General features: G+C 50.3%; 1 protein-coding gene across 4 annotated transcripts in view; it reads right to left on the reverse strand.

The window, feature by feature from the left end:
• Positions 1–12182, reverse strand: part of WSCD1 (WSC domain containing 1) — a 54948-nt gene that overhangs the window by 29894 nt on the left and 12872 nt on the right. For all 4 annotated transcript variants that reach the window (XM_032280154.1, XM_032280156.1, XM_032280153.1 and 1 more), the window contains exons 3-4: positions 6185–6299; positions 3831–4015 (exon numbers count right to left, since the gene is read on the reverse strand). In XM_032280154.1, coding sequence (XP_032136045.1) covers positions 3831–4015; positions 6185–6299 — 300 coding nt within the window. The remainder of the gene's footprint in view (positions 1–3830; positions 4016–6184; positions 6300–12182) is intronic.

Below are 12182 nucleotides of genomic sequence, written 5' to 3' on the forward strand. Positions count from 1 at the left end.
CCTCTCACCTGCTGGAATCTGCCAAGCAGGACCAAAGCCTGGATCTGGAAGCCCATCTTAATTGACCACAGCACTTGTGGTCCACGTGTCAGGGCACAACCCACTAGGACATAGACACCAGCCTAGGGGTATCTAGGTGACTATGGTGTCAACATCAGGGCTTAGGGTCTTAAGTGCCTAGGTTCAAGTCCTTGCACTGCCAGTGACTAGCCGTGTAACTCTGCCATGTCACGGGCTCTAAGCCTCTCAATTTCATCACCTACATACAGCATAGCTCCTAGGGTTGTCATGAGGAGCAATACCCACGCATATCCCCTGATGGAGCTACAACCCCCCACTACCATGTGTCTGCCCTGGCTTTTGGTGTCAAGGTCGAGGGTAGTGGCAGACGCTGGGCTCACAAAACTCTTTCCTCTTCTTTGGCATGACTGGACCCCCAAAGAATAAATATTTCAATGGACTGGGCACCAGTCCTCAGCCAGTTCCATGGGGGTAGAACAAACAATGGGGAGAGTCATCAGGGCAGACACCATCCAGGGAGAGGGGAGGGATCAAGCTTTCAGTGAGCCCCAGCCCACAGGGAGGACAGCAGGGGGCCACGCGGCCTCCAGAACACAGCTCTTTGGTGGGGAGGCTACATCCTAGGTTACCGCTGTGTTCCCTACACCCAGCCCTGATCCTGACACACAGCAGGCACCCACTACATGTTGAACAAATGAATGAACCAAACTAGATAAAGCAGGAAGGAAGACACTGCGTATATTGCAACAGGTGACCGATTCATGAGCTGCTCAAGAAGGAAGCATTGGCTGTCTCTAGACTTCACTGATGCGCCTCTCAGGACACACCACCTGGTGCAGTCTATTCTCAGGACACAGGCTGTCACCTGGTGCAGCCTATTCTCCCTCGCTCCCCAGGTGAGAGCCTAAGGGCCATTTGGGGCAGAATGATGCCTCCAAGGCAAGGACATTGATGACTTGCTCAGAACTCACTCAGATTCCAACCTGGGGAGCACATTCGTGGGTCTTCCTCTTTGTGAATGCTCCGTGCTGGCAGAAGCTGCAGCTCACAGTGGTGGTTACCTGGTTACCTCTTGACAGAGATCCTGTCAGCTCATCCCCTCAAGAAGGGAGCAGGAAGGCAAGGGTACCTCACAGGGTGCTCCACAGCCTGCCCAAAAGGGCAGCTAGGACACCATCTTCAAGGGCAACCATGACAGCAAGTCCAGCCAACTCAGGATCTAGGACTGGCTTGAATGATGGGACCACTGTCTCTTAATCCATGGGCAGCCTGAAGCAAAAACAACTGCCTCTCAGAATCAATCACCAAGCAGGCAGACGGGACTGAGAGGGCAGCCCAGAGTCCACATATAGGATTGGTCCTACTTGGGGGCAGGAATGTTGTTTGAAACCAAAGAAATAAAAGCTCCAAGAAGCCAGCATGGAGCAGTTTGGTCCTCAGGAAGTCCATTTGGATGTCCAGGTGACAGGACAGGACTCTGCCCATGTGCTGTGGCAAAACCCTTTGCCAGGTCAGGGCCTGGCAGGGAAGGTGTTGATGAGAAACTGTTGAGTTAATGGTGTCACTAGTGAACCCATAAGCTAAACAGTGTGTTGTCAGTTTCTCTGCCCCTGTCCCCATTCCCCCATCTGGACCCCTGGGCTCCCAGACACATCCTGTCTGAATGTAAGATGCACCCAAGAAGCCCTGGTTGGCTGGGGCCAAACCCAGAACAGCTCTCCATAGCACTGTGACCCCACAGATAGTGGCCAGCAGGGTGGTCTTTAGGCTTACCCACGGTTCTCAGGGCTGGGCTTCTGTGCTGCTTGGAAAACTCACTGAGTTTCCCAGAGCCCCTGTAAAGCCTTAGCTTTGATCCGATACCTCTTTACCCGGGCTCTGCCCCTTTCTCGAACTAATCTGTCAGTTCTCCTGGAGCCCCGTTACTAGGGCATGACCAGAAGCAGTCATGTCCATGAGCCAGTGAGCCTGGATGCTGGGCTGAGCCTCTGCCTCCATCACCGCCGCCCCACCCTTACCAGTGGTGGGGGTGGTCTTCCAGGCTCTGACTCCTTCCCAACCTGCCTCTCCCAACCATGAAAAGAAGGGCCCCCAGCATGTGCAACAGTGCACAGCTCTATTATTTTATAAAAGAGCCTTCTGTGATGAGAGTAAGTGGATTTGTGCTCATCGTCTTGCAATGCGGACACACCTGAGTTTCTAACTCCTCCTGTGAGCGGGCACCTTCCGGCCCCTATCTATCTGACAGTCCTTTGCACTGACATTCCTGGGAGTCCAGTCTTGCTGCCTGACGTGTCAGCTTGGTTGATTGTTTCTGCCTGAGTTCTATCACCTTGAACTGCAAGCTGAGCACTCAGTGAGAATTCCCCTCTGGGCACCCCTACGCCTGGGCTGGTAGCACAGTTCTCAAGGGGACAGTGCATTTGCCTCCGCCAGGCCCTCCAGATGGCCCAGAGCCAACTTTTACGTTGAAACTTTCAGGCAGATCATATAAACTGGAACCCCCAAACACATACAAATGCAGGCCTGTGGTTATAAATTCTTAGGAGGATTTTTGTCTTCGCCTGAAGCTCAGGTCAGAACAGACACACTTTGTTCCAGCTCTCTGAATGGGTGGGAGATATATATATATTTTTTTAATCTAAACTTTCACTGATTAACATTTCAGTGAAATTGAATCCCACTGTATACAGAAGTTTCAATCCAATTCCTTTCCCTGCGAAGCCTGAGTTCTGCTTCTGCATGCTCCTTGGACATTCAGACCGAAACGGAGCGGCCACCCAGCCCAGCAACTTCCCTCCACTGAGCCCCAGGGCCACACAGCATTTTTCTAACTCTCTCCACCGTGGGCCTTTGTTGTTTCTTCATTTCTGGATCCAAGGGATTGCCTTACTTTCCTGCTAGTTCAGCTATGCATTTAGAATAATGCTTGTTAAATCTTATGCAGCATATCTAGGTGCTTTATAGTTAAAGAATTTTCCAATGATCTGGCCCACACCATTGCTGGAATGCTGGGTCTCCCAGCTGGGAGCAGTGGCTCACGTCTGTAATCCCAGAACTCTGGGAGGCCAAGACAGGTGGATCACTTGAGGTCAGGAGTTCGAGACCAGCCTAGCCAACATGGTGAATCCTTGTCTCGACTAAAAATACAAAAAATATTAGCTTGGTATGGCAGCATGCACCTGTAATCCCAGCTCCTCTGGAGGCTGAGGCAGGAGAATCGCTTGAACCCAAGAGGTGGGGGTTGCAGTGAGATGAGATTGCGCCACTGCATTCCAGCCTGAGTGACAGGGTGAGACTCCATCAAGGAAAGGAAAGAGGAGAAAGGAGAAAGGAGAGGAGAAAGGAGAAAGGAAAGGAAAGGAAAGGAGAAAGGAAAGGAAAGGAAAAAGGAAAAAGGGAAAAGGGAAAAGGGAAAAGGGAAAGGAAGGGAAAAGAAAAGAGAAAAGAAAAAAGAAAAAAGAAATCTAGGTCTCCCTCTGCAGTTTACAAAATAGACTGTGGCTCAGAGAGGGGCAGTGAGCTGCTGGAGGCCACACAGCATGGATGAGGCATACCCAGTCCTCCTCATCAGTTTCTCTCTCCTTCAGGGGACAAGCAAAGGTGTGTCTTGGTCACAAACTCAAGTAATTAAGCCTTTGATGGACCTGTCCCCACCCTGTCAGGAGATTGTCCAGTGATGCCAATAGGGAAGAGAGGGCAGAGGTTGCCACAGGTTCTGCCCCAGGTATTTTGGATGAAGGGTGTGGGGGACAGGCAACCGGAGCGAGTGGGACAGACAGAGTTCAGGGAGAGGCTGGCACACTCACGCTTCCTGGAGCCCGGCTGCAGCTCATCCACACGGTACACGGAGAGGCGGTCCACACCACCGCACACAGAGCCCTTTTCGCCTTTGCACTCATGGTTACACTCCTCCAGCCTGACGCTCATCGCTGGTAGCCGGTTCCCACAGTAGCACTCCACCCCGGCCTCCAAGCCAGCGTAGACATAGGACCTGCAGGGAGACAGGGCCTGGGTAAGTCCAGACCTTGGCCCAGAGCTAGGGCTGGGGTCTAAACTGCAGACTGTCTCAGCTTTATCTAGAATGTAAAGTATGTTTAAGTAAGAACCTTGTCTTTTCTTTTTCCACCTGTAAAATGGGGATAACTCATTGCTACCTAGCTGACTGTGGAGAGGATTTATGTGGGTCAAGCAATGGCAATTGGGTCTGGAGTCGGGATATGAACTGGACTTGAAGCTGAGTTTGGACTTGAAGCCAGACTCAAGGGCCATCTGGCTAAGTTCAGGGACCAGTCTTTCCTTTGTGATAAGCGAATGGAACCAGCCCCTCTTGCCAGACCTGAGCTCTGCCCTGCAGGGTACTGCGGTTACAGGTTATAATGGATCTACATCTGTGGTGTGCCCGTAAACTGGTTCTCAATATGGGACAGGGAGAGCTCTGGTTTGTAATGTTTGCCAATTTCTGTGGTGTAAACACTCCCACTATAGAAGATTTTAAGCTAAATGATTTTATAATGGGCTCACAACTCTAAAGATTTAAGTTTATCCTCGTCAGTGGCCATGAGCTGGTCTGAAGTGACTACCACATGTCATATCTTGTTCTTTTTTTTTTCTTTTGAGATGGAATCTCACTCTGACGCCAGGCTGGAGTGCAGTGGCACAATCTCGGCTCACTGCAACCTCTGCCTCCCAGGTTCAAGCAATTCCCCTGCCTCACCCTCCAGGGTAGTTGGGACTATAGGTGCATACCACCATGCCTGGCTAAATTTTTTTTATTTTTTTTTTGCTTTAGTAGAGACAGGGTTTTACCATGTTGGCCAGGAGGGTCTCGATTTTCAGACCTTGTGATCCACCCACCTAGGCCTCCCAAGGTGCTGGCATTAGAGGTGTGAGCCACTGCGCCCAGCCCGCACGTCGCATCTTGTTACACGTGGGCCCTACCGCACAGTCCCCATCTCCACAGCCATTTCTCTGCTTACTTTTACCCACTGGTAATACCATAGGTAGAGAAAGATTGGAAATGGCACCCACAATGCATCACACAGGACTTCAACTGCAGAAAGCAGTCAACACTTTCTAATCAGTGGATCTAGATGTAAAAGCCTAGATTGAAAATCCAAACACAAGCTTCAAGTCCCCATTTGACCATGTCCTGGTGTTGAGACCCTGAACGTCACTTGCCATCTCTGAGTCTCAGTTTCCCAATCTATTAGGAGACTAAAAAGACAATATATCATCCTGTTTCCACTTCATCTAGACTATAACGTATGTTTACGTAAGGACCTTGTCTTTTCTTTCTCCAGCCTCAGTTTCTCCCTCTGTAAAACGGGGATAACTCATTGCTACCTAGCTGACTGTGGGAAGAATTTACATGACATACATAACAAAGGTGAAAGGAGTGTGGGAAAAATAAATGAAGAGTGAAGTCTGATTCTGTTTAACCCACCTCTCTCACATGCACGTGTGCAAGGGCACACACACACATACACACACACACACACACGCGCGCGTGCGCGTCAATGTGTGAGCCTTTGGGCCTTGACATTAGGGACAATTCCTCTGGCACATGACAAGGGTCTGGCAACTACTGAGTGAGCTGAAGAATCAGAAAAAGTAAACCCTGTTATAAACACAAAATGAAAACACTTTCCCTACCAAAGCTGGAAAGATCCCCCCAGAGAAATCTCAGTTAAAGTCTTTTATCTTATTGTAAAAACATAAGTAAACTGAGGCCCAGGGAAGGAAAAGAACTCACCAAACTCACACGCTGAGTCTCTGCTATGGCTGGTCCAGAAGCCATGTCTCCCTGCACCCAGATCCCAGCACCTAGGCTCCTAGCACCCCAGTCATCACCCAGCACCCAGCTCCCAGCACCCAGGCTCCCAGCACCCAGGTCATCACCCAGGTCCTAGCACCCAGGTCATCACCCAGCTCCCAGCACCAAGGTCATCACCCAGCTCCTGGCCCCCAGGCCATCACCCAGCACCCAGCTCCCAGCACCCAGGCCATCTGCCAACAAACTTTCTTTTTTCTGGACATCTGGGAGCTGATCAATGAGTTCTAATTATGCTATGACAGCCAACTGGCAGCTGATATGCCTCCTCATTCTGGGACTGTCCCTGGACCTTCCTCCCACTATAATCAGCAGTCCCCTAGCACTCACCGCTCGGCACATGCATCCTGGCAGTGGGAGACAGTCATCTTTCTCAAGTCATAAAACACAGCCCCCTTCAGAGTCCTCTCGTGGCCATCATCACTGAAGCATCCAATGTAGGTGCCTGCAGGAAGGAAGCATGGCTGAGACCGGAGGCCGAGGGATCATGGGCCCACCTTTAGGAAAAGCCAAGGGAATCTCTCCCTTCCTGGCCAAGGCTACTCTCAGAGAAACCCGTGGGGTGAGTGCTGCATGCAACCTCCCCCTAAGTGCTGAGCCAAGTGGGCATCTGACACTTCCCTCTTGTTTGTTTCCTGCCCATTTTCTCTTAATGGCCCACTGTCTACCCAGACAGCTCTGCCGCCAGGAGCCTGGCATCCGCCTGACCACTGCCCCATACTCGTAAGTCCAGATGGCCGGATGTCCTCTCACCAACTCCTCGCCCGCCCTGCCCTCCCTATTCTCAGAGAGGCCTCTCTACCTCTGCAAATGCCCTAAGAGACAGGGTTGTTGCCTCCTTGTGGGCCAGAGAGAAGACATTACTTAGGGCAAGTTTGATTTTAGTGAATTTAAGGAAGATCTTTCAAACGAGGAGAGCTATCTCAAGGTAAAATCTGTCGTCCCAAGACAGAGCAAGGCCCCATCTCTGGAGAGTGCCTGCAGAGTCTGTTAGAGTGGGAGACAGTGACTTGTGTGGGAAACAACAGGGCCACATGACTGCAGAGGCCTCTCCAGGCTGGTCACCTGCACACATCCCTGGAAGGGGACGCCGGGGACCCTCATGCCTCAGTGGCAGTGAGAGGCCACCCATGCATGAGCCAATGGGAGTCTGTCACAGCCCTGTCCTATCACCCTGAGGGAGGGAGACATCGCCCAGAGATGCACAGAGAAGCTCGGAGATGGCAGTCCCAATGCAAATGCGGGTAGGCATGTAAATGTCACGCGTACCAGTGTTTTGAAGGAGCGGCATGGGAATTTGCAAACACACCGTCACGCAGTCCCCAAGCTGTGAACGCACACCCACAATCGCTGTGCCGAGATCTGGATCGGGCACCTGTGATAAAGACGACACACATCTCCCCAGGAACTACCGCGTTCCGCTCATTCCTGTCACCTGAGGAGCGCACGGCTGCCTCCAGAGAAATGAGGCTGTCTCTGGAAAGTAACATGCCTAAGACCTCCCAGACGCCTGCCAGCAGCTCCCAAGCAGCTTTTCAGTGAGGAGAAAAGTCCTGATGGTCCACAGTCCTGGGTGCCCCGTGAGGACAGGGGAGACCATCACTGTTCCAGCCAAGAACCTGGTCCAGGCAGTGGCTAGGGGTCACCACTGAGTGCCCTGGGGGAGGGAGCCTACCAACCATCCACTTTTGGGACCCAATCGGGGAGTGACTTTTCTGACAGTAAATGCCACATTTAATTCTACCTCTGCCCTTACTAAATCGCCTCAACTTTCTGTGCCACAGTTTCCTCACCTGTTGAGCAGATACATGCCCACCTGCATCGCCTCCCCTTGCTCAAGCTCATCTCTCCTGCCCCCGGGTTTGGGCCTGTCACTGCTCATCCCTCCTACCCACCCTTTGCTTCCTGCTGTCTTCGGGGCTTAGCTCTCTGACCCTGACTGTACCAGCACACAATGGCCTCCCCCTTCTCTGAGTTTTTATATGCTGTGCCTGAAAACCTTGCCCATCATCTAAACCCTTGCCATTAGCTGTTGGAGTCAAAAATCTTTTATACCTGGTCAGGTACAGTGGCTCATGCCTGTAATCCCAGCACTTTGGGAGGCCAAAGCGGGTGGATCACCTGAGGTTGGGAGTTCGAGACCAGCCTAGCCAACATGGTAAAACTGGTTTCTATTAAAAATACAAAAATTAGCCGGGCATGGTGGCATGTGCCTATAGTCCCAGCTACCAGGGAGGCTGAGGCAGGAGAATTGCTTGAGCCTGGGAGGCGGAGGTTACAGTGAGCTGAGATTGCACCACTGCACTCTAGCCTGGGCGACAGAGTGAGATTCTATCTAAAAAAAAAATTATATATATATATATCTCATACCTGTGCATCCCATCTCTGCAACATGACTTAAGGCTCCTAGAGGGCAGGAATCACACCTTCACCAGAGCTGGAGACCCACCTGGTGACTCACCAGGGATAGGCGCAATGTCGACGCCCACACCTGACTGTGAACAGTGGGTTCCAGCTCCTAAAAACCATACTGACATGCCTGGAGGGTGCAAAGGTATATATTTAGCAGAGAGCCTAAAATAAAGGCGGAGGCTGGAGAGGTGGCTCACGCCTGTAATCCCAGCACTTTGCAAGGCTGAGGCAGGTGGATCACTTGAGGTCAGAAGTTCGAGATCGGCCTGGCCAACGTGGTAAAACCCCACCTCTACTAAACTACTAAAAATAAAAATTAAAAAAATACAAATAATTAGCTGGGTGTGGTGATGCACACCTGTAATCCCAGCTACTCAGGAGGCTGAGGCAGGAGAATCACTTGAACCTGGGAGGTGGAGTTTGCAGTAAGCCAGGATTGTGTCACTGCACTTTAGCCTGGGTGACAGAGCAAGACTCTGTCAGAATAACAAAATATGTATATACACATATATATGTCTGTACACACACACACACATACACACACACACACACACACATATGAAGGCAAGGACAGTTTTACTGACTACACCAAGGTGCAACATCCAGGGCCCTATGTTAAGGCAAAGCAGAGAAGAAGCAAGATGGCAGGAGACTGGACTCCCCACCACACCAAGACCCAAGGCACCCAGGAGACCCTCAGACCAGAGAACCCCAGGGCTGAGGAGGGAACAATGGCCATCTTCACCAACGTTTGCCAAAGAGTCTGGCTCCCTGCCAGGTTCTGAGCCTCTTGATGTCACCTTCATCTGGGGATGCTCCTCAGCACATGTGGCTATGCCCACAGGCACATGCTACCATCCTCCCCTGAGGACTGCTGCCCAGACATCCAGCCCCATGTGCATCTCTCTCCTTTGGTAAGGCTCAGTCCACCACCACCAGCGTGGACCACTGCACAGAGCTTTCACCCAGCTCAGTGAGAATGGATCCTTCTCCTCTGCCTGCCTACTTAGTAAAAGAAAACTAATATTTGAGAAATTTCGGATGGGTTGCTCAGCAAAAAAGTTCCATTTCAGCTTTCAATTAAACAGCCAAAGCATAGGCTCAGGATTATTAAACATTTATCACTGTAGATGGGAAATTAACCACAAGGTTTTCAAGACCTTGGGCTTGAAAAGGTCTTGGGCTCAAGACCTTCCCAGGCTGAGGCTGCACGTGGCTGTCTGTGCTTCTGGGGAAGTGGATGGAAAAAGCCTTTGGAAATAGCTCCACCACTATCTGGCTGTGCCACCTGGGATACGCAGCTGCTGCTCTCTGAGCCTCAACTTCCCCATCTATAAAATGGGGCTATGGTGCCAATTCCATGGGGTAGTTGTGAAAATTCCATAAGGTAACACATGTAAAATGTTTAATACAAGGCTTGACATGCAGTAATTACTCAGCAGCAACTGTTTTTACTGTTAATATATTGTTATTAATAATGAAAATATTTAAATTACTTTTCTTCTCCAAAACTCAAATTCTTCATCATTAAAACAATGATAGTGCCACTTATATCATAAGGCTGTTTGAAGATTAAATTACATGAGATAACAGATGTATGTCTATACAGAACAATGCTTGGCACATAACAGATGTTCAAATAAGTAACAGCCATTATTATTCTGATCCTACCCTCTAACCTGGGACGTGAGATGGATGGATCAGTAAATATTAGCTGAATAATTAACACGTTAATAAAAGAGAGAGAAAAAAAATGGTTGCAAGCAGTCAGGCTCCAGTTCTGGAAATAAGAAGTGGCCAACCTAAGACCAGCTGGTCACCTGATGGAGCTCACCGGTGTGGAGAGCAAGCCTGGGCCTGGCCGGCCCCGTCTCAGTGTGCAGCAAGGGCCCGAGACACAGATGGCCCCTCTGTTTGTGAGGAGGAGGCAGCTCTTTTATCTGGATGCAGAATGAACAGCTTTTCTAACTCCCTGACAGAGGCGAGAATGTGCAGGAAAGAAAGAACTTCCAAGGGATACACTGGGACCCATTCTGAGGCGGATTTATTACTTTCGGCTGAAATGGAGGCGTCGCATTATTGTCTGTGACTCTGCATCTGTTCATTTGCACATCAAAATGGACATGCCGTGAGGCTATTAACGATGGCTTTGAAGATATTGGAATGTCTTTGGAAATTACTATCAATAAAAAACAAACTGGCTATGGAGAAGTTACTATTTTTCCCCTAGTAAACTTACTGACATTTTATTCCATTATGGATGTTGTCCAAGGTATAATGAAATGCTCAGTGATTGATGGAGCCTCCTGCAGCTTCCACGCCTTGCAGGATCCCCTTTCAGGAGGATGGCGGGCTGCCCGGGCCACAAAGAGACGCCCGCTTTGTTTGCGGCCCCAGCAGCTGTCCGGAGGGCTGGCTGTGCAGGGCCTATAGAGCCCCACGACAGGAAGGGGACCCAGAGGGCTTTACAGGCCAGCACCCTGCCTTCCCCGTTCCCTGATGATCTCCAGCCATGAGACAGCACGGCCTCCCCAGACTTGGTTCTTACACTGTTCAAAGGAGAGCAAATCCTTCCTTAAATCCTGGGGTATATTCACAATATTTGACAACCCATGGGGGGGCGCTGACCATTCATATTTGCCACCATTTGGCACTAGAAGCATATTAACCCTCTCTTTGCTGGATAAGGAGGAGGCTTGGGGGCCACTGGGGAGGCAGGCAGAGTGTAGAGGGCACCCCAGCAGCCCAGGGCAGGAACCATCTCCAACCAACCTGGAAGTATTGCAATTATTTTAGCAACTGCTAAGACCACACTGATATATAAAGTTGAATATCAGTCTTGCTTCTATCTAGTCACAATCTCTCTAGCTTTTACTGGATCCCCTTCCATCGCTTCTGTAAGTCATTAGGGGTAACTTAAAGTAAAAGGGTCCTCACTGGTTCCCTGAGACATACACACTCTCTATTCAGGACTGAGCCCTCCCCTCTGCTTGTCAGTTCTATTATTATTATTATTTTGAGACAGGGTCTTTCTCTGTCACCCAGGCTGAAGTACAATGGCACGATCTCAGCTCGCTGCAACCTCCACTCCCAGGTTCAAGCAATTGTCCTGCCTCAGCCTCCCAAGTAGCTGTAATTACAAGCGCCTGCCACCATGCCTGGCTAATTTTTTATATATTTTTAGTAGAGACAGGATTCCACCATGTTGGCCAGGCTGGTCTCAAACTCCTGGCCTCAGGTGATTCGCCTACCTCAGCTGGTCATGGTGGCTCACGCCTGTAATCCCAGCATTTTGGGAGGCTGCTGGTCTGTTATAAAGGTCACTTCTGTCTGAGTCCACAGGCCCTTGGCACGTACCTCTAGCATACCTTGGCCGTGCTTTGTAGAAATTATTTGGGTGCATATCTGACTGCACCGCCAGACTGAGCTCCTCAAGGGCACAGTGAAATGCACACATGAAGACTCATGTGGTGGATCATCAGTGTGTGGGGGATGAAAGCAATGAAGAGAGGAATGGAGCCCACTATGCCCAGGGTTACAGGCCCAGTCAGTGGCAATCCCCAGGTCTATTTTCAAAACGTGAGCATTTCACATGGCTTCCTTTCAAGAAATTCTGACTTCTGCCAGTCATATACACTCTAGTCTAAATAAGTTACACTGATAAAACCTGCACAGAAGTCGGGCGCAGTGGCTCATACCTGTAATCCCGACACTTTGGGAGGTTGAGGCGGGCGGATTGTGAGGTCAGGAGTTCGAGACCAGCCTGACCAACATGGTGAAACCCTGTCTCAACTAAAAATTCAAAAATTTGCCCAAATTTGCACTTGTGACAAAATCCCAGGGAGAGGTGACGCTTCTGGTCAGAGGCCCCACTTTGTGACCCATTGCTCTGTGTTATGACACTCACTCCTCACAA

Source organism: Sapajus apella, unplaced genomic scaffold, assembly GCF_009761245.1.
Source record: "Sapajus apella isolate SASKATOON/1434 unplaced genomic scaffold, GSC_monkey_1.0 scaffold12, whole genome shotgun sequence".
Classification (NCBI taxonomy): domain Eukaryota; kingdom Metazoa; phylum Chordata; class Mammalia; order Primates; family Cebidae; genus Sapajus; species Sapajus apella.